This window comes from Vicugna pacos, chromosome 11 (genome assembly GCF_048564905.1).
Source record: "Vicugna pacos chromosome 11, VicPac4, whole genome shotgun sequence".
NCBI classification, from domain to species: domain Eukaryota; kingdom Metazoa; phylum Chordata; class Mammalia; order Artiodactyla; family Camelidae; genus Vicugna; species Vicugna pacos.
In genome coordinates, this window is record NC_132997.1 from 50,513,289 (window position 1) to 50,540,090 (window position 26,802).

Genomic DNA, 26,802 nt, shown 5'->3' on the forward strand with positions numbered 1-26,802 from the left:
GGCCTGGGTGAGAGGAGCCCTGATTTTCCATGAGACACACTATCTGAAGATGCACGTGCACATGCACAGATACACACGTGTGTGTGTCCCAGTGTAGAGATGTGCCAAGCCTGCTGTGTACTCCTGCACCTGTGCCGAATCTGTGAATGTGTGCATGTGCATGGGGGTGTTGCGGGCTCTGGAAGCTACAGTCAAGCCTGCTCTAACTCAGCTAGCTCTTTACAAAAGTCAGATTTCATTCATCCATTCATTCATCCATCCATCCATGTGTTTATCCATCCATCCATTCATTCCTCTACTGGGTGGGAGAACGCTGGGTACAAGCCCCTGCTGGTGGGTGAGGGCTGATAGAATCTATGATGACTTTTTATCATGCTAAATTAGACACAGATATACTTCTCAGGCTTTGCAACAATATGACTCCTCTGCAAACAGGAATGGAAGAGAATAGAAAAGGCTTTAAACTGGCAATAAAGTGGCGTTGACTCTCTGGGACACTGCCTGGCTCCCCGATCTACAGGGCCAGCCCAGTGTGAGTCAGCAGGAAGCCCCTCCCACGGGGCCCTTGGGGAGCCAGTGCCCTCCATGGCCGCTCGGGGGCGCTGTGGGAACCCCGGAGCGGGCCGCTCTCGGGCCGCCCGCTGCGCTCACTCGCTCGACACTCACTTGTTTGGAGGTTTCCCCGCCAGCCGCGTCCCGTCCTCTCCCTGCGAACCAGGAGTGCCTCCTGCGCACCCCGGGGCCCCCGCTCAGGCCCGGCTGTCCTAGACGACCCTCTGCCCGACGGCGACATGGGCGTCCCCCAAGTCCCGGAGGCTGGCAGCCGGCACTGGGGGCCTGTGCTCCTTGCCTTCTTCCTGGCTGCCTCCCGAGGTAAGGTTGGTGGGAGCCTGGGTGCTGGGGAGAAGTACCGGGAACACCGCGGGCAGGGTGGGGTCACAGGTCGGATGGGGGCGCCCTGGGAGTCCCCTTCAGCATGCCGTGACTCCCATCCCGCGGCAGGGAGGCTGCTGGGACTGCTAGGCAGGGGGCAGCCGTTCTCTGCCAAGTGCCCTGGCTAGGCAGTCGGCATATCTGTATGCTCGGACAGCTGCCAAGCAGCTGCCTTTCCAACCCTTCCCTGCTCAGAGAGCCCGGGCATGAGCACCTTCTGTAAAATAGGAGATAAACACAGTGGAGACAGACCACTGTGTTCTAGTGGGTGTCACTAACTTTTGACACCTGTGGCATCTCCCTGCCCCGCCTCAGGGCTCCAGGATCTCACATGGTGCAGGAGTTGTGTACTTTTTAGCCAGTGCCAAGTACCCTGGTGACACTCCTGGTTGAGCTTTGGAGGCCACTGGTCTGCTTCTGCACATGGGCGCCCATCTGGTCCTTAACCTGAGGGTCTGATGGCTGAGAGTTGTGGTCATCTGGTTCCTGGCATCCTAGCAAAGCTGTAGCTCAGGGACCAGTGTGGGGCACTGGGGAGAATGTGGGATACTTCCCAGCTTGGCTCTGAGCCCCTTCTAGGTCCTTGGATAACATATAGCATCTTTCTGGCCTCAGTTTCCTGAGCTCAGACACAGAAGCCATATACATGGAAATGCCAGTTTCCTTCTCCAAAGTCTAGACTGTCATAATACCAGGTAGTCTCCTTGTCAGAACACAGGGGGTCCTTGGTGGGGGTGGGAGGGGCAAAGGTCCTTGTACTCACAGCCTGGCCCCTAGTTCTTGCCTGCCCAGAACTGAAGAAGCTGGATCTCATGGGAAGAAGGGGCCAGCAGGCAGCCTATGGAACTAAACGTCAAACTTTTTCCCTGGGAAGGCTCAGGGAAAGTGTGAGTCATGCAGGGAGTCTGAGGAAGGCAGGAGGGAGGTGGGGAGCTTGGCAAGGGACCCAATGGGTGAGCCAGAAGAATAGGAGGATGGGCAGGACAGGGTGAGAGCAAGAGGAGGAGTCTGAGAGAATCTGGAAAACACCTGAGAAACAAACTGGGGAGCCTGCAGGCAGCAGGTTGTCTCTGCACTTGGAAGCTGGCCTGGGTCTGCTCTAAGGAGGAGGGAGCCCACAACCCCCGGCAGAGCTGCCTAAGCCCTGAACTGGATGCTCCCCAGGAAGAGCAATAGGGGGTGAGGGAGCAATGTCTGCACCAAAGCCATGGCTCATGGTGGACACTGCTTCCCAAAGGAGCAGGGCACGGTGGCAGGCAGGAAGGCCAGCGTCCCGCCCACCACAGACCACCTGCCCTGCCCCATACTTTCCAAGTGACCCCCCCAAGAGGCCCTTCAGTTTTCTTACCCTAACCTGTCCTCCTCTGGCTGGGCTGTTCTCTGTTCAGCAGCCCCAGTTTGAGAAACTGAGTCCTAGAGAACTAGGGCTAGGGAGCCAGCCTGCAGAGCACCCGGTAGCAGAGAGGCTCAGAGCCCCTCACTGCATATCGTCTACACAGCCAGGAGACTTCGCCCCTAGAGGTCCGGGCTACTTAATCAGCTTGGGACTCCATCTCTTCCTGGGCCCAGCTCAGGGACATAATTAGGGTTTGAAGCAGCTTTCCACTGAAAGGAGTCAGGAGAATTCTCTTAGTTTTGAACTACCCTGGACTCAGTATTCTTAACTGTAATATGGGTATACTAATCAATGTACATCCTATTCTCCAGTACAGTGTGCAGCAAGGGGGACAAAAGATGGGGAGGCCTGGTTGCAGGTATGGCCAAGAGGGTCCGTGAATAGGAAAGACCCGCTCACCAGTGTGCTGAGGTGCCCGGCTGCCCTGGGCAGGATTGCTCAAGGTTAAACAAAGCCTTTACGCTTTTGGAAGGTGAGATGGAAGTGGCTGGTGCAGACCTGTTCTCTAGCTCTTGGGGCTGGGCCCACACCATGGAGAATGGTGGTGGTGAGCATGGCGCTCAGGAGCCCAGGAAAAGTTGCAGGTGGCCCTTTCCTGGGCCTGACTCAGGATGAGATGGGTTGAGGAGGCACATAGGGAGCCAGGACCCAGCAGACCCCAAGGGTGGGAGAGCCTCTCCTTTTCCTTTTGGCATCCCTAGGACCTGTGGAAGTTACTGACTTTGCCACGTCCTCACAGGCTGACCCAGGAGTCCCAGATTCTGGTGCTAGCCCACTGAGGCACACTGGGGCCAGGGAGGGGAGAGTCCATCTTCCCCTCCTAGTAAACAGGGTTGCAGGACCTTGTTGAGTAACCCAGTGGTGCAAGCTTCTGATACATCAATGATCAGCTCTTAGGAAATCCACAATCCTCTGCCCAGAGGCCTTGGGATGGAGAGAAGCAGGCTTGAGGCCAGCCCACGGGCCTAAGGAGGCATCTACTCAATGCCGGGGCACCCAGCAATACTGGGGAGCCCCTTGCTGAGCAGGGCTGGTTGCTCCTGCTTTCCCCCAAGCAGGGCAAATGTTCCTTGCTGGGGTCTAATCTCCCCAGGAGAGGGTGGCCCAGGTGGGAGGTACGTGGCTGGGAGGCTGAAAGAGGCTATCTTCCTACACGCACACACACATGGGATCTTAGTCCAAGCAGACAGAGGGGAAGAAGAGAGGAAGGAAACGGTCCTCGGTGCCCATCGGGTCTACCGGCTGTGCCCCTCTCAACCAGCATTGACCAAGCCCACAGACTGAGTTTGAGGCCCCAGGTTTTAAGCCAACTGTTCATCCAGGAGCAGTCTGGCCTTACCAGGGGAGGATTAACTAGACATCCACGGTACAGCTTCTGATGGACCCTCAGTTCCCCTTAGCAGCAGCACTGGCATGCCCAAGGCCTTCCTGAGGCCAGCCTGTGTGGGAACGGTGAAGTGAGAGACCTGGAGTTGTGTGCCCTGCATGCCTGCATTCCCGTACAGCCTTGGTACTTAGCAGTCTGGCCTGGGGGGTCAGTCAAGACCTACGCTCAAATCCCAAGATGGCCTTAGGCTGTCTGTGGCTTTGGGCAGGTTATTCAGCATCCCTGAGCAAGTTCTCTCATTTCTCCAATAGGGGTGATGATAGCACCTCCCTCAGAGGGCTGCTGTGAAGTCAGTGCACACTTAACCCGGTGCCTGGCACCTGGTGAACGCTGTGTAGTATGATCCTGCCTCTTGGCTTTTGGAGACCGCATGCCATCGGCTCACCATCTGAGCTCCTTGCTGTCTGTAGGGTCTGGCGGAGTGCCCTGAGCATGGGAAGGCATTGACTGGTTTCCCTGGGATAGGACTCTCTGGAACCCTGGAAGTCTGAAGGTTTGCATGCTGGGCCCAGTCCCCTCTAGGCACTTAGTGTGAAATATCCATGGAAGGGCCTGTAGATTCTCCTCCTAAAGTCCCCAGAGATGGGGACTTTGCAGCTTCGAGGCAAGCTGGGCCCAGAGTTTGCTGGACTCATTGGGGTCCTTCTTGCAACTGATCTTAACATTCAGCATATTTTCTTTGGCTGACCATCCCCAGAAAGACATGGGCCACCATTGTGCCCATCAGGAATTCAGTACTGAAGTTGCTCTGCTCTGACCAAGCCAGCCTAGTCCCCTAACCTTTCTACATAGGATCTTATTTCCCATGCAGACCGAAGGTCAAGTCCTGCTTCTGCTGTTCACTTACTGTGGGACCACAAACCCACACACCCCCTCTATCTGAGCCCTGGGCAGGCTGGGTGCCATGGTCTCAGCAAGGCTGACCACTCGCATCTGAAGGGTAATTCTATGATGATGTTTCCTGACCTTCAGTCATTTGTTCATCACTCTGGGGATTTCTACAGTGTCTGCCTATCACCATATGTACTTTCTTGAAATCTATTCATTTACTTAAGTAAATAGATTTTTGAAGGAAACTTTATATCACTGCCATAAATGGAAAGCCAGTATCACTTGCCATAAATAGAACAAAACCATAAAAGTACATAATAGGAAAACCAAATAAGGTAAATTTTAGTTGGAAACTATAGCCTGGGGAAGGCTCTAAGCCGGCTGTACCTTGCAAGAAAGGAAAAAAAAAGAGCTTAGCAAGTAACAGATGCTTTGAAGACATATTGGCATCAAACTGGGACTTTCTCTTTGATGTAATCAGGACTGAAAGAGAATCGAAAAGGGAATAACCTTCTGTCTATGTGATTCAGTATTATTTAATGCCATAAAACTGAAAGTAAAACTACCTACCCTACAGACGCCGTCAGCTCCCCTCCCTCACTGCAGAAGCAGACGCGCACCATCGTGAGGAGTGGCAGCTGGTGGCAGGGGGACAGTTCTGCTCTCCTGAGAGAAGGGAGCAGTGCTCATGATCCTAAGAAGTCAGGACAGAGTCGGCAGGCCTTTCTGGGCTTCTTCCTGTCCCTAATTCTCCTAGCCTCTGTCGCCTCCCCCAGATAAATATAGTGGCTCGAGCTGGGTCGTCTCCCGACACTGGGGCCAAGTTGTTGTTCCAACAGTCACAGGGAGAGCGGGAGAGGGAGTTGCAGCCTCGCTGGCCAGGTCATCCTGTCCATCTGCAGGAAGTAGGTGGAGCATCCAGCAATCCCTGGCTACTTCTACACTCCAGACTTCTGGAGCCAGATGGCCTGGGTACCACCACTTACTATTCGTGAGACTCTGTACAAGTTACTTAACCTGTTTGTGCTTCAGTTTCCGCATCTGTAAAATGGAGATGATAATAGTACCTACCTCTTAGGAAGGGAGGATTAAATAAGAAATACATGTGAAAGTGATTAGAATGATGCTGGCACAGAGTAAGTGCCAGCTACTACCACTACCCCTGAGACTCCTCAACTGAGGTTAGAGCACAGAAAGATGTGAATCTGAACCTTAGGAAGTCTTTACAGCACAGGATCTTGAGGGTAGGTGGCTGGGGCTGGTAGTCTGGGCTACATACAGTCGTCCTTAGGGAGGGCATGGGATAGTTGGGGAAAGAGTCGTCCAGAGAAGCATCCACTGGTGTGGTTCTGGCCAGCCGCCCAGGCCCTCCCCGAGGAGGTGTGCTGACCAACAGCCTCCAGCCCCGGATGCATCGATGCTTTCCCAAGGTGCTGGAAGTGCCGCTTCCTCCCATAGAGCCTGGCTTCCCCTTCCCGGTCTCCTTGGTCTGATGTGAATGGCCACTTCCTGCCGGGGCAGGTATCAATAAACACATCTGAGATACCCTTTGTCCTCACTAGCCACGGAGCCCTAGGGGTGGACCTGCCAGCTTTGGGCCCTCAGCCCCTCACCCCGGGGTTACTTCCTGGAGCCTAGCACTGGAATCAGGACCAGTCCTGATTGGTCCTTGCCTCTGTTTCCCGCTGCATTCTGCATTGTGATAAAGACAAAGCCTAGCCTTTCCTTATACCCTCCATGGACTGTCCTGGAGGACAGGACCTGGCAGAGAGCTGGAGACCAGGTCCATGTCTTTTTGGGGCCCCCTCGGAGGGTGAGGGTATCTCTGAGGGCCTTTTGTACCTAGCCCAGGGCCAGCAACAGCAGGCCATCAGTGACTGTTTACTTACAACCCCTAACAGCTGGACAGAGTTCAGCTGTTTGGGTGGGGCCTCAACTGATTACTCAGGCCTGGGACCCACCTCCAAAGGCTGGGGTGTTTCCTTGGCAACTGCAGGCCAAGCTCACGCCCCATTAGGGAAAATATACAGGCCTGTCCACACCCACACACACCCATCCCGTGCACACCCACAGGGTTTCACAAGGTGCCTGCTAGAGGGAAAGAGATCACAAAAACTTGCATCCTGAGATGAAGCCAAACAAGAGCTCCTTTCCTCTGCCCTGGAACAGAAACTATTACAAGAGGCTTAGCCCATCTGTGGCTGAGGATCCCACTGCTAGAAAGCGGCAGAAGCAGGACTAAATTCTGAGCAGAAGTTCCTTAAGGAACTCTGCACCCCCATGGCCTCTCTGCCTTGGGCCTGGCTCACGTTGGGACCTTGGTAAATATTTATGGAATGAAAGATGTTTTCAGTTTGGGTCTGAGGCAGAGTAAGGATGGCTGTGTGGAAAGTGCAGAAGTCAACTGGAGGTCAGTTCACTCTCTAAGTAGCTGGAGGATGAGGCGTCAGCCCCACCTGCTTGGGGGCGGGGGGCTCTTCCTGTCTGCAGTGCTGGCATGTCCAGGGTGTGGGCCTCAGTTCAGCCGCATGGGGCCTTATGGCCTTGGGCAAACCGCTTAACTTCTCTTGAGTCTATTTCTTTAAAATAATCTTTAAAATATGGGGATGATAATACCTACATCAGGGGTGTTATGAGGATTAAATGAAGTGAGTATAAAGTGCTCAGCATGTCCGAACCGTAAGAAGCGCTCACAAATGCCCATGATCACCTTTGTGGCTCATTTCTGCCTCCTTCCTCTGCTCTGAGGAAAGACAATCCTTCTCACCTGCCACAGGGTTTCAGAGCTGGAGGGGGCCTAGGAATGTGGGGAGTCTCTCAAGATAGGATGAAGAAAGGGAGGATCAGAGAAGGATGGGACTTGCCCAGAGGTGCACAGCAAGGGCATGGCTAAGTGAGGACTAGGGCCTGGGGATCTGCCTCCTCAGGCCAAAGTAGTAATCCTGAGACCCAGAATTTCCCAGGTTCACAGCATTCTTCCTCCAGCTGCTTCTGCCACCTTACCCAGCAGCTGGTAGGAGCTGGGGTTGGGTGCTGGGCCCCAAGTACAGCACAATGATGCATGGCTCCCATACGGACACAGGCTCAGACCGAGGGCGGGGGGCATTTTCCTGTCCCACATGCCCTTGGCCACCCTGGAGCCAGGGGCCTTCCTCCCCACCCACTCCCCCTACTCTCTGACAATGCCCCAGGTGTCCAAAAGGATCTGCTCCTGACAATAAGCAACATCCTCCTGTCGAAGAATTGTAATTCCAGATGGGCTATTTATAGGCCCTGATAACACACGTGCGCATGTGCAGTTGTGGATGGTGTGGGGCATGTGTGCTGTTTTCTCTAAGGCCGTGCCCTTGAGAGTCCCCCTAAGGACAGGCTGCCTCCACGCCTTGTCCTGGCTGGAGTCTCAGACACAACAAACAAGATGTTTTCTCTCCTCCAGGACAAACCCTGTGGATGCCTGGCCCGCTCTTGTCTGGCCTTTTTGCTGAAATTGAACTCCCTCTCGTCCACACCCAAACCTAAAGTCCAATGAAGCTTCTCCTTTTTCTAAAAGGGGAAGAGATCCTTCTGGGGCATATGGGGTGCTAGGGATTGAGCAATGCTTCTCCCCACCTCTAACTCTTAACTCTCTGTGAGTCCTCAAGTAAATTGCCTCTCGGGCTTAAAATCGCCTCATTCTGTGGTTGTTAACACCATTGCTTGGACCCAGAGGGCTCCGGGCCTGCCGCCTTGCTGGAGGCCCTGCTGCTTGCTCCTACCCTGCCCCACCTCCCTGTTCTCACGACACCTACCCCACCCACAAGCTAGCTTCATCTTGCCAGCATCTTGGCCCCACCCCAACCACACCTCTGTCCACTTAGCATCCCCACCCCACTCAGCTCTGTGCTCCACTTCTTCCTTCTGTCTCCATCTCTAACTCTGCCTGTCCTCCTCCACCCACCCCAGACTTACGGCCCTAGCTTTTACTGAGCCAGCCTCCCCATAGCCCCCAAGGTGTGTGTGCATGAGCAAATGCTATTGAATCTGGATTCAGCCCCCACCCCTGGGGGCAGCTCTGGGACTGAAGATTTTGGGAAAAGGGAAAACCAGCTGGGAAAGATGCTGGTGGGAGCTGCCACATGGCCTGCTAAGGAAAGGGGGTGTGCAGGGCAGAGATAATCCGGGGTCTACTCTTTGGGTAGGTTTTTGCTCTTCCTCAGAAGAGCCTTTCTGTAGCTACTCCCCACCTCCATTTACTGGCACAGCCATAATTCTACAGCTACGCTTCCACTGGGGACCTTGGGTAGGTCAGCTCCTCTCTGAGTCTGAGGGTCACATTTGTAGGACAATGGGCTTGGGCAGTAGAATTCCTCCCTGGTTAGCCCAAGGAGCCACAGTCATGGATCAGAAACTCAAATGTCCACGGGGCATTTATGGTGAGGGTGTGAAGCAGGCCAGGTGGAGACACTAGGGAGTAGTGGGGACTGTGGCAAGCTGGAATGGCAGTTCCCCATCTAAAGGGGAGGCTGCTACTCAGCTTAAGCTGATGACTGCCTTGTAGGAAAGTTGGTTTAATGTTAATCTTTTGATTTTCAAAGAGAACCTAGAGGTCAGAGTTTTCATATCAAGTTCCTGGTTTCTAAATGTTGGTGATCTACAAAAAAAATGTAAAATACTTTCAGAGTCAAATAAAATATGTTTGAAGGCTGGGTATGGCCTGTATGCTGCCAGTTTCTGAAATTTTTTCTTTCAGTCAGTGTCTAAGTGCCTCAGTTTAATTCTGACTCTCATACTTATTTGCTATGTGATTTTCTGTAAGTTTCTTAACATCTCTGTGCCTCAGTTTCCTCATTGGCGAAACAGGAATAAAGATAACACCAACTCTACAGGGCCGTTAGACATGCCCATAAAGCACTTAGCATAGCACAATACATGCTATTTCTTCTTCTTCTAGTTCTAGCTAGATCCTGCTTTACCTGAAGCCCCTATACCCCAGGTTCTGAGTTCACACCCTCTGGAACTTCAGCAAACCACTTTCCCTTTCTGGGCTTCTACATTTTTGCCTGAAAAGGAGATCAGCATCTTGCTAAAGCAGTTCTGAAATCTCTGCTCACCTTAGCAATGACTTTCCAAAAATCTGGGGCTCCAAAACATGGCTCCCTCTCGCATGTGGGTAGAGTGAATGGGAGGCTCTGGTGTGTATCTGCTGTCCTTGCCTTCTGGGACTTAAAACTCCACCTTTGCGGAACTATCCTTTCAGGCCATGACTTTGCTGCCTCCTTGCACTCTGCTTTCAATATGCCAAGATTGGGTTACAGCTGTTGTCAGTCATTCACACCTTAGTAGGAAAGAATCTGAAGCTGGCTTCTCCATTCTATTGTGTAGAAGGAATTATCTCTTGAATTGCAGAAATGAGTTAGCTCCCAGGTATCAAGGACCAACTTTCAGAGCATTCCACGTAAATTATCTGTAATTCTGTCTCAGCTCTGACAGGACATGTTTCCCCTTCTGTGCTTTACAGTGAGGAGTCTAAGGCTCAGAGTCTAAGTAATGCACAGCTGTCGGGCTCCAGTGCAGGTTGGGTCAATGCCAAAGCTACACCAGGCTGCCTCTCTCCTGACTGAACCAGGATTTCAGCTCTGCAGGGGAACTGGGGTGGGGGGTGGGTACTAAAGGCAGTGAAGCAGCATTTGGAGAAGGAAGTGACCTTGTTATTTTGGGTTCAGGCAATGGCAATGGAAAGGACACACCTATTTGGGTCCTGTACCTATTTCCAAATTCTTCCCTGTCTGCCCACAACAGCCCCTAAGATGCCAATCAAAATTAAAGTACCACTAATATCTAATCATCACAGCTATCCCTCCTATGTCTGCAGAGGGCATGAGAGCTCACATCTCGTGTCCTCCTCTTTCCCTCCTCCATCCTCTCTCAACCCTGTGTTGTAGCTAATATTTCCTGCATTGCACACAAGAGGAAGCTGAGGCTCACAGCTAGATAGAATTTTCTGTTAAGGGCTAGTGCTTTTGGGGGTCAACATGGTTAAAAGCTGGGAGATTGGGGTAGGGTAAAGAGAACGAGGGGATTGCTTCACTTGCTTATTGAAAACAATGAAAAAGAAAATATTTCTGAGATTGGGTGGCAGGCAGGAGCCTGGATGAGATGACCTTTCTGCATTCCCCAACCCTGCCCTTGAGACACCTTGGTTTTCCTGCTTCCCCATTACCTTACTCAGGGCACCCTCTCTACTTGCTGGAATCCTGTCCATCCATCAACCTCAAAGACCCTCCCTCCTTCAAGAGTCCCTTGACCATCCCCAGGAAGGCCATGTCCTCTCTAATCCAAGTGCCCTGAAGGCTGGCACCAGTTTACCCTTTAGCCTCTGGGGTTACTTGGTCAAGACGCAGGACTTGTCTGCCCAGCTAGGTCATAAGCTCCCAGGGGAGGCCACATCTTCAGCATCCAAGTGAGATGTAGCACCTGGCATAGGCTTCACACAGGGAGATGCTCCATTAGTACTCACTGATGAGGAGGTGGGGAGGCACGGCCAGCCCCAGGAATGGGAAGGCCCAGAGGTGCTGATGGCCCCTAGACGGGTGGTCAAGAGCAAAGGACCACTGTTCCCAAACAGCCTTCTACTCCCCAACCTGCCTCCCACCTGACGGTGCCAGGCACGGAGGCTGGAAGTGCCAGGGGCCAGGCCAGGGCAGAGCCACAGTGCCTGTAGCAGAGGGGTGGGAGCTGGGTCCAGGGCACATGAGCCACCGGGCAGAGGGACGCATACTGGCTGGGCCCAGTCCACTGCCTGCCTGGGGTCTCTCTACCTTGTCCAGCTTCACCTGGGGAAGTTCCTGTGGTTCCTCCCACACAGCCTGGGACGGAGTCGGGTTTGTGAGCTAGTGAAGAAGCTGAGGCTTGCGGATGTCAGCTGACTTGCCTGGAGCTTGTGGCTGGTGAACTTGCATCTTTGAAACCCTAGGCCAGTGTTCTTCCCTACTCAGAGGGCACTGGGAGTGGCGCTGTCTCAAGCAGGTGACATGTTCTCATCTCTCTGAGCAGGTCTGGTGACAGCATTCAAGGTCGCCACGCCATATTCCCTGTACGTGTGTCCCGAGGGGCAGAATGTCACTCTCACCTGCAGACTCTTGGGCCCCATGGCCAAAGGGCACGAAGTGACCTTCTACAAGACCTGGTACCGCAGCTCGCGGGGCGAGGTGCAGGTCTGCTCGGAGCGCCGCCCTATCCGTAACCTCACATTCCAGGACCTTCACCTGCACCACAGTGGCCACCAGGCCAACTCCAGTCAAGATCTGGCACAGAGCCACGGGCTGGAGTCAGCCTCGGACCATCACGGCAACTTCACCATTACCATGCGCAACCTGACCTTGCTGGACGGCGGCCTCTACTGCTGCCTGGTGGTGGAGATCAGGCACCACCACTCAGAGCAGCGGGTCTATGGAGCCATGGAGCTGCAGGTGCAGAGAGGTGAGGGCTTCCTCTGCAGGACAGCTGGGAGGTGTTGTTCCTGTGGGTGTGGTTCTGTGCTGGACTGGAAGGGTGAGCAGAGAGAAGGACAGTGTGACTGTTGGGGGTGGCGCTGCTACTACAGGGTGAGTGAATGAGATGGGGTGGGATGCTGTCTCAGTCTCTCTGGTTAGCTCGTTGTGATGGAGAGGAAGGGTGTAGGTGGCTCTATTTATGATGGTGGGACTTTTTAATGGGAGAGGGTATATGATCCTGGGCTGGGAGTGTGACTGCTCATGACAGTTCCACAGCAGCATGTGTGTGTGTGTGTGTGTGTGTGTGTCTGTCTGTCTGTCTGTCTAGGTGAGAAGGCAAGGGGTAGTGGACTAGACAGAGGTGTGGGTGAGGGCAGGTATCCACAGGCCCCTGGGGTGGCACGACAGTGGGCAGGGCATGCCTGACCGTGCAGTGAGAACATGCCCTTGTGCGTGCATGTGTGTATGTGCCTGAAGGTTCCAGCTCGGCCAACACTGCCAAGGGGACACTAGCATGAGTACTTGTGACAAAAGTGAGGCACGCCAGCCTGGACAAGCCTCCCTGGCTTCCTGAGCCTGACGCCCACCTAATGACCCTTTTCTTCGCTCCCACAGGCGAAGAAGCACCATCCAACTGCATCGCGTACCCACCCTCCTCCAAGGAGAGTGAAAGTAAGGAACCACCCTCTTGGTCCTTCTGGGCTCTCTATTCTCCTGTCCTCCTCCTGGACCCAGACCCCATCCTGAACTTTGACCTCATCACCCCAAGCCCACAGAACCCCTATTCCTCCTCCTTTGCTGCTGCCCCTCCCTTTTGTTCCCTCCTCTACCTGAGCCATTGGGCTGCAACCCCCAGAAGCCCATGCTCTGTCTAAGGCCCAAAGCCTGAGGAAGCTGCATCCTGGAACCCTAGCTCCTGACTCCCTGGGTGGGGCTGTGCCCTGGCCGTGACCTTTGGCCAACATGACAGGTCCTGGGTGCCACAAGCTGTCGAGCTCGTTTTCTGTGGGCACTGCTCCTACCCACCAGCCCTCTGCCACATGGGAAGGTTGGAGGGCTGTGTGTAGGGGGATCCTCTTGGCTTGGATTCAACTACTTAAAATTTCTTTGTTCTGCTTGTGGGGGAGGGAGGAGGAAGAGGCTCAGAAAGGGAACAGAACTGCCTTTTCTAGAGCTCCTACTATGTGCCAGACACCATGCCAAGTCCTTCCAAGTATCAGTGGTTTCTTGTAAGAACCCTGTGAAGTAGGTGTCACCATCTTCACTTTATATACATGGACACAGAGGCCCAGAGAGGTGACATAACACCTCAACTCACACAGCCTACGAGGGAAGCATGCTGGGAATGTCACCTTCTTCCCATGGTTGGGGAGAAGCCTAGATGTGCAGTGCCATGGGTGGCAGTCAGCCCCCTGGTGTTGGTCCAGAGATGCCCTACAGGGGATGGGGGCACTTGCCAGGCAAGAATGTCCAGCAGCTTGGAGACAGCAGGCAAAGGGTACACGTCTTAGGGGCACCCCCTCTTCTGAGAGCAGAAGGTCTTGGCTTCCTCAGCCTTCTCTTCATTAGTGTTTATAGGGTATCTAGTGTGGACCAGCTCCTGCTGAGTCCCCAGGGGTACAAAAGTGCAGGCCTCCTTCCTGCCCTCCAGGAGGACATACACGAAAACAGAGGCCAGGACTGGGAACAGCTCAACTACAGCCCCTGCCAAAGCCCTACTCAAAGGCCGTGGTGACTTTCTACTCAAACTATTCTTTTTTCTTTGACCCAAACAATGGACCAGCCAGGAACAAAATTAGAACACACAGTTCTATCTGAGCCAGACCCACATGGAGCTAAGAACAAGCCCCTCTGCCTGCACACCACAGAGCTCACGTGTGGCCTCGGCACCAAGCCACTGCCTTCCTCACTTTCTCCACCGGCAACTCCCTGAGGAGGGTGGAGAGGGAGCCCCCAACAGCCCCTCCCTTCCCATACAGCAGTCTCACGACTGTGCAAACACACGTCCCTGTGCATAGGACCGGGTGAGCCTCACCTGGCGGGCCCCACGAGTGTTCACTTCCCCATGACTCCATCTATCTGAGCAACCGCTAGCCCCACTTCTGCCTCCAGGAGCTTCTGCAGAAACAGGCACCTCTGCTACTGTCCCCATTTCACAGATGTGGAAACTGAGATTCAGACAGGTGAAAGGACTTGTTCCCAGTCTCTCAGACTCCCTGAGCCAAGAGGAGAAGTCAGAGTGCCTGATTCTCAGTGTGCAAACCCTGCCTGAGTGCTGGGGCCCTCTCCTCTATAAACGCTAATTTTCTGAGAATAAGGTGTGTGAGTTAAGTCTTGGAGACAGAGATGAGAGATGCCGGAGGGGATGATGGTAAAGAAATCAGGTGTGAAATGGAGGAGTAGAGATTCGGGTCATTTTTCTTGATCTAGATTCTAGAGAAGCAACTGCTGGAATTAAGGGAACAGAAATCACCTGGGAAATGCCAGGAGTCTGGCTGATAAGAGCCCAAGGGTGAGGCAGAACCTTGAACTTGACTGTTAAGAGTGGGTCAAGTTTCCTTTGCTGGGTATATCGGCTCTCACGTTTTGACATTTTCCTTCCTCTCCAATTCACAGGGATGTGCAGCCTCACTCTGGCCTCTGCTTCCCAAGCTATAGGCTGTAGGAAATTGGCTCCTTACGGGCCAAAGGGACATGTCTGCTTCTGTCCCAGTTGTCAAGGGCAGGGGGATAGTTTCAATGAGCTCTGGACTCCTCTCTCAGTCCCCTTCCACACTCTTGGTTCTGGAGGTCTGGAGACTACAGCTGTGGTGGAGTCTTGGCACTAAAGCGGAAGTGGTCTCAGATGAAAAGGAACCTGGCTGTACTTTCGGGTGGGGTGTGGGGCTTTGGTAAGTGCTTCCATTCTCTGGGCACCATGTGTCCATTGAGCAACTGGGAGCAACTGAGTCCCTCCCCTGCCAGCAGAGAGAAAATCGGTGCTACCTAAGGTGCTGAGTCAGGGATCAAAACTCTAAATGCCCCCAGGGCCAGAGAGCTGGTGGGTGAGACAGAAGGGAGAGACAGAGACCTTGGCGAGCAGGCAGCTGCATCTGTAAGTGCAGCTCCAACTGCTGTGCGTCAGGAGAGGGGACCAGGGTTGCCAGAGCCACTGAATTTTCAAGCAAAGCCAGAAGTCCAGATTTTACATGAACTTTCCCAATTTTAAAATGTTGGCAACTAATTTAAAAAAATTAAGCACTCTGTTGGCCATATTTGCAACTTGATTCCATTCCGGTGAAAGGCAGTACAGTGAAGTGGTTAAGAGCACAGATTCGGAAATAAGCCAAGGTGCTTAACCTCTCTGTGCCTTAGTTTTCTCATCTATAAAATGGAAGTGATGTTTATAATCATACTCTCCCAGTTGTTATGAGGCTAAAATGGGTAACTATGTAAAGAAAGCCCCAAGAACCATCCCTGGCACCAAGTAAGTGCTATGTACCTGCTAGCTATTATTATTTCTAATGCAGAATTCTAGGTCTGGCTTCATGAGTCATCTCATCCTTTCCCCTGTGCCAAGGCAGGATGGCAAGTGGATGGCAGTGGACAGTGGATACACATCCTGTTTTCTAATGGTTAGAAACAAGTGCCTGGTGACCCATGTGCTTAGTAGGCCCCAGGGCTGGCTACTGGGTACTGCCCCCCACTGCCCTTTGGAAAGAGCCCAGTCCCTGCTGCAAGACAGGTGTCTCACAGCTAGCCTTGGCACCTGATCAGTTCATGACACTTACAGCCAAGAAGCTCTTTGAATTTTCCTTCTCTAACTGCAGCCCCAGTCTCCTAATGTTATCTTTGGGAAGTAGGAGGGGAGTTGGTCTATGAAATCATCTGAATGCCCACATCGGCTTCCGGCAGCAGGGGAGGTGACAAGAGAAGAGTAGGACTGAGGAAGGTGGTACCCAAGGAGCCCTGAATTGCTGAGGGGCTGTGGTTTTTCACTGAATCCAGGAAAGGGGGCTGGGCAGCCCATCTCCCTGAGATGCAGCCTCCCCAGCCTCCAGTATAGCAGGATGTTTGGTTTGCTTTCATCCAACTGTCTTCCTGGGGAACCAGGCAGTGTCACGGAACTCCCTCCTCCATATACACCCTCGGGGTGCTGGCAAGCCCAGGACAAAGACTTACTGAGCAGGCCAGGCCCTCCCATCCCACCCAGCTGTGTAAGGGCCTGGCACACTGCTTGGTGCTGGCCAGGCAGCTGCCTCTGCCAGTGCCTGATCACCTCCTCAGCAAGAGCCTGGCTCTGGTGGCTATGCTCCCGCCCCGACCCCCCAGGGACTGGCCACATTCATGGAGAGGAGTGGGGAGGCTGCGTTCTGCAGTGGAGCCTGTTGCCTCAGAGGGCAGCTGGTCCACAGAGCTGTCCCCAGACCCCTGTCTCTTGGCCCTAGCCTCAACTCCCAGCCCAAGTTGTAAGGAAACCAAGTCCTGATCCCATAGCAGGGCCACAAACAGGGAGTCTTTGCCTGGGGACAGCAGTCAGGCAGAGAGGCTGCGCCAAGCCGACAGGGAGCCGGATTCAGTGGTCACTGACTGACTACACCAAATGCTGCTCAGTACCAGTCCAGAAGAGACCTGCTTTGATGACCAGATAAGAGCGCTTTGCAGCCAGCTTCTCCGTGCCCACAATAAGGTCCTGTGTTGGGGTTTAGAGATACTCAAATGTCTGAATTATAGACTATTTTACTTTCAGTACTCCACGTCAAAGTGCAGCCTTGCTAAGATCTGCGGGGAACCTGCTTTAATGTGGAGTTGAACTTGCTTTGTAATGAGCACAGCAACTGTTCCTGTACCAGCGGGTACTTCTAAAGTGCCTGAAAACAGCTTGTTCTCTTCCTCGGTATGAACAAACCCCTGAAAGCTTGTTTACACCGCTGGGTTGTTCAGCAACACAATGAGATATAAAAACAGCCTTTATTCCCAAATAAGTAGTGCAAAGGCAACACTGAGGCCTGTCCACCTTTCCAAAGCTCCCTGGGGCCAAGTAAGGTATCCCAGCCCATCTTTCTTGGTCAGAGGGAAGGGCTAAAATTGGGAAGGAAATGCGTTTACGCTGGTTGTGGTTCTGAGGGCACGTCTGTTCCCAGCTAAACTCCTGGAGTCAGCAGATGGACTGAAATAAATCAAACCTCCCATGCTGCTGGTGGGATCGTGAGGTGGTACAACTTTTTGGGGGAGGACAATTTAGCAATAGCCTGAAAGAAAATACACATATGCTTTGGCTCAGCACTTTCACGACTAGGGTTTTATGTACGGATGTACTTGCCCCAGTGAGCAAAGATGCCTACGTGAGGAGTTCACTGCTACGTTATTAGTTATGTTGAAAAATGCAAACAACCTACATACCCACCAATAGGGGACTGTTTCAGTGAATTTGGGGTGAGCTATGTGATGAAGCCCTAGGCAGAATAAAGTGGATCTCAGTGCTGATACAGAGAGGTGTCCACGCTGTGCTAAGTGGGAAAAGCACTTGTCACGTGACCCCATATATGCTGTATATGCAGACGGTGTATCTAGACTATACACAAGAAAACTGCAGACAGTGATTATGTCTTTCCAGGGGGCCCAGGAAGAGGGGGAGGAGGAAACTTTTGAATATTTTTTTTAACTTGTACTTTTTTTTTGTCATTTATAAGGTTTAAAAAAATTTTAAATGTTGGGCAAGGATTCACATTTCCCTAGTTCTCACCCCAAGCTTTTTTCCTTGTGAATTATACATGTGAGATCATTTTCAGAGGCCCTGTTCTGGAACTAAGGAATCTCTCAGGGGATAAATAGGGCTTTTTATTCATTTTTTTATTGTGATAAGACATATATAATAAAAAAGGTTAAAATGGCAAATTCTGTAAGTATACAACTCAGTGGCATTAATTACACTTAAAATGTTGTGCAATTATCACCACTATTTCCAAAAGTTTTTCATCACCTGGGCTCCTTTTGACCCTGAACTCTGTGGCATGGGGTCTCTCTCTTTTTAGGGAACCACCTGTAGCCCAGGGTGGTCAAGCTGTTCCCAGTGGGCTGGGATGAGGACCCTTCTCTCTCTTCCCTCGAGCTGCCTCAGCTGTAAGCGTCTGGCCTAATTTCTGGGTGCTCTGGCCCGCCTTGGGGTCCCCAGACCTTTCATGCCTCTGTGAGTTATTGAGGGTCTGGCTGTGGGGCCTGGATAGAGATGGGTCCCCCTGCTCCCTGGCCTCATCTGTGGGCTTCAGCTTCCCCTCAAGAGGAACAGTGGTAATGGGGCCTCACTTGGGCTGCGTCTCTGTCCTTTCAGGCATTACGGCTGCCGCCCTGGCTACCAGCGCCTGCATCGTGGGCATCCTCTGCCTCCCCCTCATCCTGCTCCTGGTCTACAAGCAAAGGCAGGTGGCTTCCAACCGCCGTGAGTATCCCTTTCCTCCCTGCCTGTCTGGGTTATGTGTGAGTGACCTGCCCCAGCCCCCTGGTCAGCTCCAAAGGCCAAAGACAGGCATAATTCTGCTCTTCAAGAGACAGGAGCTGCTACAGTCCTTGCAAGGAGCTGGGCTCCGTGGTGGAGAGAGGAGACCCAGGTGTGCCACTTCTAGGGTGTGAGTGCCCACCAGCCCCTGGCAGTGCTGCCTTGGTGCTCAATAAATATCTGCTGAATGACTGACTAATCATATGGAGTAGCTCAAATTGGTTTATAAAAATGTGGAAACTTGGAGATCTTTGGGGACCTGATTTAATGTGTGGGTAGGCTTGTTTTGGTAGTAATTTTGGGACAAAATGACCTTTGGATTTTCAGAACTGGGAGGGATCTTGGAGACAGTTTGGTTCAGATAATGGGTGAGAAACCAAAGATCAGCCAGGTTAAATAACTAACAAAACGTTATGTAACTCAGTAAGTGGCAGAGCTAAGATTCAGAGAGCTCTCAACTCTCGCTTCTCAGGGAATATAATCCTGAGAATCTGCATAATAAAGATGCACATGAGCATGAGCTTCAAAGCCAACAACCCCTAACCCATAGGACTGCTGTGCCAGGTACCATGCCAGGCTTGCTGTATACATTCTCTCATGACTCCTCATAACACCTCTAAGAGTCTGATCCTACCATTGTCCCCATTTTATGGCTGAGCAAACTGAACCACAGAGGGAGTAAGTAACTCACTTAAGGAACCGCCCAGTGAGGACGTGGTAGAGCCAGGTTTCAAGTCATGGCCACAAATACCTTTTCGCCCGTCTCTTTGGGTGACAGTGCCCCTTGCCCTTCCTTTGACCCCACCCCTGAGCCTCGGCCAGTCTTAGTCTTCCAGGAGCAGGAAGGTAGGGGCCTTTGCATCGCCTCCCTGACCTCTTCCCCTCTGTCCGCTGCTCTGTCGCCAGGTGGCTTTGGCTCACACCTGACTTCTTTGGCTGGACGGTAACAACTTGATACCCCTCTGTGCCTCTGTCTGTGGGTTACTCAGGGGCTATGGCCACCTCTCCCTTCCTCTCAGGATGCCCTTATTCCTCTCACAAAACCCTAGGGCAGCCTATCTACAGAAACACCCCAGAGTGTTTGGGGGTAGGGGAGGGTAAAAGGCTTGGAGCAGAAAGAGGAAACCAGGGGCTCAACCAGGGAGAGAAATTGCTGCAGAGCTGTGGTTAGCCTGCGGTCAGCCCTTGCTCATCCTTGTGGCACTTCCACAGAGATGGGGAAGGGACGAGGAGGGAGACGTGCCCAGCTAGGCTTGGCTCCCAGATAAAGAGGTGCTTTCTGGCCCCCTTACTCCAGACCACAAGGCTAACTCCATCAGGGAGCAGGAACTGGGAAACAAATTCCAGGCAGAGGCTGGTGTTGGGTAGGGGCAGGGGGCTTTGGTGCCTCACAGCATTCCTTTCAGGGTCCCCAGGGATTGGATCAAGACTCTGCTCATGTCCCAGGCTGGAGGGAGGAAAATCAGAGGGGACATCCCCAGGCCAAAACGCTGTGGGTGTGTCCTTAGGACATGGAGAGCCTGGGGTCAGCACACAGTATCTCCTACTCCAAGCATTGGGACACCTGAAGTCTGAGGGCTTCCCAGAGGAGGGGACAGAGGAGCTGGATGCTGAAGAACTGCACTGAGAGATGGGTCAAGGGTGTGCAGTGGGCCATTTGGGGCTGTGCTATGACCAGTGTTGAACACATCCTCTGAAACCCTACATGAACCCTGTTTCTGTAATGGGTGGCTATCACAGTACTTTATCCCCAGATTTAATATATGTGGTAACAGAAAGGTATCAATAATTTATCTAATAAAAATTTTTTGAGGCCAGTCCCCTGCCCTCTCCAAAAGAAAAAAAAAAAAAGAAAAGAAAAGAAAAAAGAAGAAGAAGAAGAAGGAAAAATGATTTGTATAATCGAAGGCTTAGAGACAGACACAAGAGATGCCAGGGGGGACGATGCTAGAGAAACTAGGTACAAAATGGACAGAGAGTGGAGATTCGGGTCATTTTTCTTGATCTAGACTCTACAAGAGCAGTTACTGGAATTATGGGAACAGAAGTGCCAGGAGTCTGGCCACAGGGCAGAGGCTGAGCAGCCTGGAGCGGGGCAGCAGGTTGGGGATGGAGTGGATGGGGAGTGTGTGTGGTGCAGTCTGGGCAGGACAAAAAGAGAGAAAGAGGATTGGGAGCACTGAGGAAGGCAGTGCGGAGGCAATGGGTGTAGCAAACCCTCTTGTATTAGACGGGGACTCGGTTTCCCTTGGGCAGAGGAGAGGGGAACTGAGGGAACGTGGAGACCTGCATGGAGCCTGACGCAGTCGCCCAGTAAACAAGGAGCCATGATTCCGATACCTCAGAGATTTCAGGAACTTTTGTGCAACTTCCTCCTGGGGGTTCTGTTATTGTGCCCCTCCCCTAGTGCTTGTTTCCTCATCGTAATCAGCAGGGAAGCTCTCAAAAAAACGAGAAGAATCTGTGGGAGTACGTGGGGGAGCTGCAAGAAAGAGGGAAGTTGGGGTCGCTGCATCTGGTCGGTTTGGGGGTGGGGAACTACAAAAGTGGGGCAGGATGACAGCAGTTTAGATGCAAAGTAGAGAGTAGCAGAATGGCTGAGAAGTGAAGGGGTCTGAGGCCCCCTATGGTTCGTCTAAGAAATGTTGCCTTGGAAGCCACACTATTGGGCAATGTGGAGGATGGGACAGAGGACCAGGAACTCTAATTAGGAAGTGATCTTGCAACACTCCCACACAGTAAATCATGGGTGACCACCAGAACGTGACAGATTTCCAAACAGCAAATTCTGGAGGCAGGCCTTTGGTTGGTCCTGAATGCCTAATATCACCAAGTTAAGCCCTAGGAGTAATCACTGGCTGCCTTTGGTCTCCTGGTAACAAATGTTTTCCTATATACTTGTAAAATGCAGTCCAAATTTCACTTATCCTTGGTCAAACTGAGCTGTTTACGGAGGCCTCACCTGCTGGGTAGACACGCAGAGAACTGCCATTCGGGCTTCCTGAGCCAATGGAAGTAGGATCCGGGACTGAGCACGGCCCTGCCCGGGCTTGCTCCTGCTCCCCCAGGGGCATCGGCCAGTGAGGGCAGCGATACTGTCTGGGGAAGCCTTCTCTTTCTGACTAGCTTCTCTGTCTGTCTGTCCTTAGGTGCCCAGGAGCTGGTGCGGATGGACAGGTAAGGCCCTGGAGACCTTCCCACAGCTGCCCTCACCCTGACTCAAGGCTTGGCAGGCTCTCTCTTTTCTTGCCTCTCCCTGGACTGCTGTCTTTGTAGGTTAGCGTCTACATCCGAACTATTTATGCAGCAGTTAATGCATAAGGGGGAGGGGGAGCTATTAGCCAGGACAGATCTACTCTCCTGCCTTCACCAGGATCTTTTCTCCTCTCCTCCGTGGTCACTGGTTAGGGCTGAGAACACAGATATGGCCTCCCTGATGGCATCCTGATCCTTCCTGGGCCCTGGACCAGCTGTCAGGAAAGAGATAGTTCTCTGCAGTAGGGCCCCTGGTTAGCTGCCTGGCACAACTGGTTAGAAGAGCATTTGCCATCTGCCACTGAGGCTGACACATCTGTGCCGATGGGCTGTTCTCCCTGCCACTCCCCACCCAGCAGGCTGAGCTCCAACACTGCCTGGATGAGCAACGCACCCACCTCTGGGCCTCAGTGGTCAGCCAGGCTGGCGTGGGGGAGTCGGGGGGAAGCAGCTGAGCCTGAACAGACACTGAAACATGCAAAGGAGGCCAGCACACCTGGAGTTGTGGCCTCTCTCAGCACAGTGCCCCAAGGAGAAAGCTGTCAGGCCACTGCAAACCACAAAGGCAGAGGCTGACTGGGGCTCAGAGCAGGGTGGCAGGTTGGGGATGGAACAGACAGGGAACATGTGTGGGTGCACTCTGGGCAGGAAGCTGGCAGGGAGCCTAGCACACAGGGGATGCTTGGGAATGAGCCACACTTAGGAACTTGGCCCCAGTACCGGCAATGCCAGATTCAGAGCTCCCCTGGGTGTTTGAAAGGGTGTTTCAAGACTGGTCACAGGAAGTCCTGCTACCAATCCTGCTAGAATCTCAAAGTGGGAAGGGTCCTCAGACGTTGTCCTACTCCCAAGCAGGAAGAGGGGAAGAGAATGCCTCCCCTTCAGCTCTAGACAAGCTGTGGGGACATCCAGTCCTAATGCTATTAACTCTACTGACCAAAGAAAGACTTGTCCCCAGATTCCTGAGGCCAGTGTCCTGAGTGCCTGACCTTGGGCTTCCTGCCTGGGCCTGGGGCAGATGGTCAGACCACAGGGTGGAGCTAGGTGAAGAACTGCACTGAGAGAAGGGTCAAGGGGGTGCAGTGGGCCGGCTGGGGCTGTGCTACGACCCTTGTTGAGCATGTCCTCTGAAACCCTACATGAACCCTGTTTCTGCGATGGGCAGCCACTTCATAGCGCCTTATCCCCACATTTAACATATGTAGTAACAGAAATCTGACTTCCCTGGTGGAGCATCTGAAAACGCTCGGGATGCCCGGAGAGGTTTTGCAGTGTGTCTCCTGAACACTGAGAACAAGCAAGCCCCTTATGTGATCACCCTTTTGTAAAATTCGCCAATGCTTGTTGCCTAATATAAATCATGCTCTTATTTCTAGATTAGATTTAAAATCAGGATAGGTCATGAAAGCCTAGCAAACACACTTTCCCCTACAAAAAAAAAAAAAAGGGGGTCACATGCCCTCAGCTCAGGGCAGGTGGGAGAGTGCAGCCCGTGGCCTTTCTCTCTGGTCCCAGATCCTCCCTTCCTGCTGTGGCTTGGGTGGGAAGGCAGGTGAGGAGAAGGGAGCAGAGAAGTGGGGCTGGTGGGGAGGGCGGAGGTCAAGTCCCATGCAGCACAGATAACCTTCAATTCTGATTTTCCAGCAGCAACATTCAAGGAATTGAAAATCCTGGCTTTGAGATCTCTCCACCCTCCCAGAGGATGCCGGAGGCCAAACCCAGGCCCCCACTGTCCTACGTGGCCCAGCGGCAGCCTTCTGAGTCTGGGCGGCACCTGCTCTCTGAACCCAACACTCCTCTGTCTCCGCCAGGCCCTGGGGATGTCTTCTTCCCCTCCCTAGGTTGGTGCTTCTTCCGCCTTCACAGCATGATGGCTTGCAAGGTCATGACCTCTCCATGGCCTGCAGGGCAGGAGTTTCACTCCCTACCCTTCCTGGGAAGTCCTCACAGCCTCATGGTGTGGGGTTGGGGGATGAAGGACAGAGGAACTCCCCCCTTCACTCTGCTTCTCCTTTTTTTTGCAGACCCTGTTCCTGACTCCCCAAACTCTGAGGCCATCTAGACCAGCCGGGGGCCAGTGGGCCGTTGTGGCTGGGCCTGGGGCAGGTGCATTTAAGGCAGGGCTGGCCCTCTGAGTGGTCCCTTGGCCTTGGCCCTGGTTTCCTCCTTCTTGCTCTAAGCCCAGACTCTGAGATTCCCCTGATGGCCAGACCCTCAACCCCTCTGGATGCTACACAACAGAAGGGAGGTGTTGGATTGCTCAACTCCTGTCTCAAGGATGCTGGGGTGCTGAGATCCGACTCCAGAGACTGGAAATTCACCAGCTACTGTGCTAAATGACCTACATCCCAGAATTGCCAGCTCTGTGGCAGCTTCTCTCCCTGGGACATGAGCCTTGGGACCGGACAGCATAGTTGGGCTCCGGGCAGACCTCCCAGTGCTATCCTCCCAGGCAAGAGACACAGGACAGGATGTGGAGAGACTCCTCCCAACTGTGGCGGACCAGCTCTCCCACCTTGCCTGGGGCTGTGCATCTGTCAGACCCACTCTTTGTAACCCTGGGGCTCTGGGGCTGGGCCTTCCTGGCCCCAGGCCATGGGAGCCTTCCACAGCTGCCTCCTGCCAGCAAACTCTCTGAGGATCTGTCAACAGGTTAAGCAAATCTGGGGCTCTCACCGCCTGCACTCCGGTCCCCAGAGCCCATTGGCCAGAGGCCCCCAAACAGGAAGTACACACTGGGGCACGGTGGTCACTGTGAGCCAACTGGCATCTTGGGCAATGGGAACCAGGCTAGAGGTTGCACTACTCACCGCAGATGGGGGTAAGGGCGAGCCAGTGGGGCCTGCTGGGAAGGTAACAGAGAGGGCTCCACCTCCCCTCTTCCATGTAGTCAAGAGAGATGGTGACCACATAATGTACTGCCTGAACTGTGACACTTTTGAGGAGGAAGAGGGCGTGCTATTAACAACTACGTGGGCAGCAGTGCCAACCCTGTGGATGGATTGTAAGGGACTGTTCAATCCCTGCTCTGCTTCCGAGGTGCCTGAGGCCTAGGGAGCCCTCCTCCCCGACCCCCCCCCCCCACCAGTCTTTAGTCCTCTCCATTCAGTCAGTGCTGAGCCTTCACTGCAGAGTGACCCTGTCAGGTGGGAGGAGCGGGCACGTCCATAGAAAGGCTTGTGTCTGCTCTCCTCCCATCTCCTGCTTCAGGGCATGACCTGGGTTTGTTTTATACGCATATATGAAGGGAGTCCTTTGTGGAATTTTGATTAAAGGTTTTAAAGCACAGAGAGGAGTATCTCTGTACACTCTGGGGTGAAAACGGGAGGTGGGGCCTGTTGGAGCTGGGCAGGACCCCAGGGCACCGCACTGCGGGGGGCATCTTTTCAACTAGGCGTTTCATCTGCCAGCTGCCTACGCTGGCTCTGCTGAGCTGGGCCTGGGGCTGACAACCAAGGCCTGCAGCTGAAGCCCAGGAGTCCCCCGGCTGCATGACATTGCTTCCAAGCTCCCTTCTCAGGCCCAAGGCTGTAGGCCAGTGTGGGCCTCCTGCTGTGCCTGGGGGCCTTGCGGAGAGGGTGAGTGTGGGCCTCTGGCCTCAAGACCACACTGACACCTCCAGCGGCCAGAACCCTGAACCCTGGCTCCTGCTTTGTCCCAGGGGGTCCACTCTTCTATTCTCACCCGCTGCCATGGACACTCAGTGCCAGCTGCCACAGAAAGAGGGTGCTGTTCTCACAGTTTGTGGGGGCCTAGTGGGCAGGGATGGGGAGGGTGACACCTGCTTGGGTCAGGGCCAGGCTCCACCCAGGCTTGCAGGACATGCCCACAGACCAGACTCTGTCTCCCAGCTCAGAAAGAGTGTTCCTGTGCAATGGGGAGGCTACACTGGCCCAGACCCCAGCTTCTGACCTCAAGACAGAGACAACTTCTAAGAATCTGGCTGCCATACCCCAGGCCCAGCTGCCTCTGTATAGAGAGAGGGAGGAGGCCCCAGAGCAGAAAGCCACCACATTTCCTCCCCAGCTTCCTCCTGCATGGCCTCAAGCTCTTGTCTCTGGACCTTTACTAGTGAATGCACCTCGGCTTCGTGGTTTCCTGTTTTCAGTAAAATTTACTCTGAGCTCCAGGCTCCATCTTTATCCATGACAAAGTGCCCTCCCTGACATGGCAGGGAGAGGCAGGTTGCCAAGGTGTCCCTCCGTGCTGGCCCTGGGCTGGTAGTGCCTCTGCAGATGTCAGCCCTGGTGGCTGAGCCCTACAGGCCCCAGTTCAGTGCTTGCCGATGGAGGTGCCTGGATCAGAGGAGAGCAGCAAGTACGTGGTGCTTGCCTCCAGGGGGCTGGGGGGAGCCCCGGGGCCGCTAGCACTTTGGCCTCTGCGCAGGGTGGGACTGAGGCAGGACACATGGATCACGGCACCATCTGCAGCCCTGGGAGGGAAATTCGTGCTTTAAAGCACTAAGTCATCGTTAAGAGATGTATCAGGAATTGGGGGACCTGTGATATATCTCCCGATGTTCACATTTAATAAAGGCCTCCTGCCTTTATTCCCACAAAGGGAGAGGCTAAGAGAATGGAATTGACACTCTCTGAAAACACACCACAGAGGCCTGTGGAGATGCTGCTGTTGGATCAGGCTGGCCCTGCCTGGGGGTCTGTGGTGATGGGCACTAGGGCAGGTGTGCAGAAACACTGGGGCCTGCTTCTCAAAAGACCAGCCCTGGGGCTGCTCTCACTGCTACCTGGCCAGAGCTCCCACCTATACCAGCAGCCTGGGACAGAGGGGCTAGTGCCTCCCCTTCTTCAGGGTGTGCTCTGTGGCGGGGGAACTGGGAGGACGTGGTGGGGCTGGAGGCTGCAGGGGCCCTGTCACCTTCCACCCCAGCGTGGGCACTGTCACCCTGCCTCCTGGAAGAGGCCTTCCTGGGTGTCAGCTAGAGCTCTCCAGGGCTGGCCTGACTATGCTGGAGGTTGGGCTAAGATTTGCTCAGGGAACTCAAAGAGAACAACAGTGGCAGAAAGAGGAACTGGGGTTGCCAGCCAGGATGCTA

At 53.5% G+C, this 26,802-nt stretch overlaps 2 protein-coding genes across 3 annotated transcripts in view; one reads left to right on the top strand and one right to left on the bottom strand.

Annotated features, from left to right (window-relative positions):
• Window positions 1–26,802, bottom strand: part of CDH23 (cadherin related 23) — a 388,627-nt gene that overhangs the window by 36,943 nt on the left and 324,882 nt on the right. The window lies entirely within an intron of this gene.
• Window positions 743–25,054, top strand: VSIR (V-set immunoregulatory receptor). Of its 2 annotated transcripts, none has more exons than XM_006212867.4 (7): window positions 743–873; window positions 11,580–12,005; window positions 12,635–12,691; window positions 18,330–18,437; window positions 21,644–21,671; window positions 23,394–23,590; window positions 23,774–25,054. In XM_006212867.4, exons 1-7 carry the CDS (start codon window positions 792–794, stop codon window positions 23,809–23,811), a joined length of 936 nt encoding a protein of 311 aa, XP_006212929.1. In that variant the 5' UTR covers window positions 743–791; the 3' UTR covers window positions 23,812–25,054. The 2 variants fall into 2 exon arrangements, with proteins under 2 accessions (XP_006212929.1, XP_015102126.1); XM_015246640.3 differs by having other exon boundaries at window positions 23,397–23,590.

Bases quoted from the DNA above. Each gene is read 5' to 3' on its own strand.
- VSIR (XM_006212867.4), top strand. From the start codon at position 792: ATGGGCGTCCCCCAAGTCCCGGAGGCTGGCAGCCGGCACTGGGGGCCT. The intron at 18,438-21,643 runs GTGAGTATCCCT...GTCTGTCCTTAG, and splicing joins GCAGGTGGCTTCCAACCGCC to GTGCCCAGGAGCTGGTGCGG. The intron at 23,591-23,773 runs GTTGGTGCTTCT...TTTTTTTTGCAG, and splicing joins TGTCTTCTTCCCCTCCCTAG to ACCCTGTTCCTGACTCCCCA.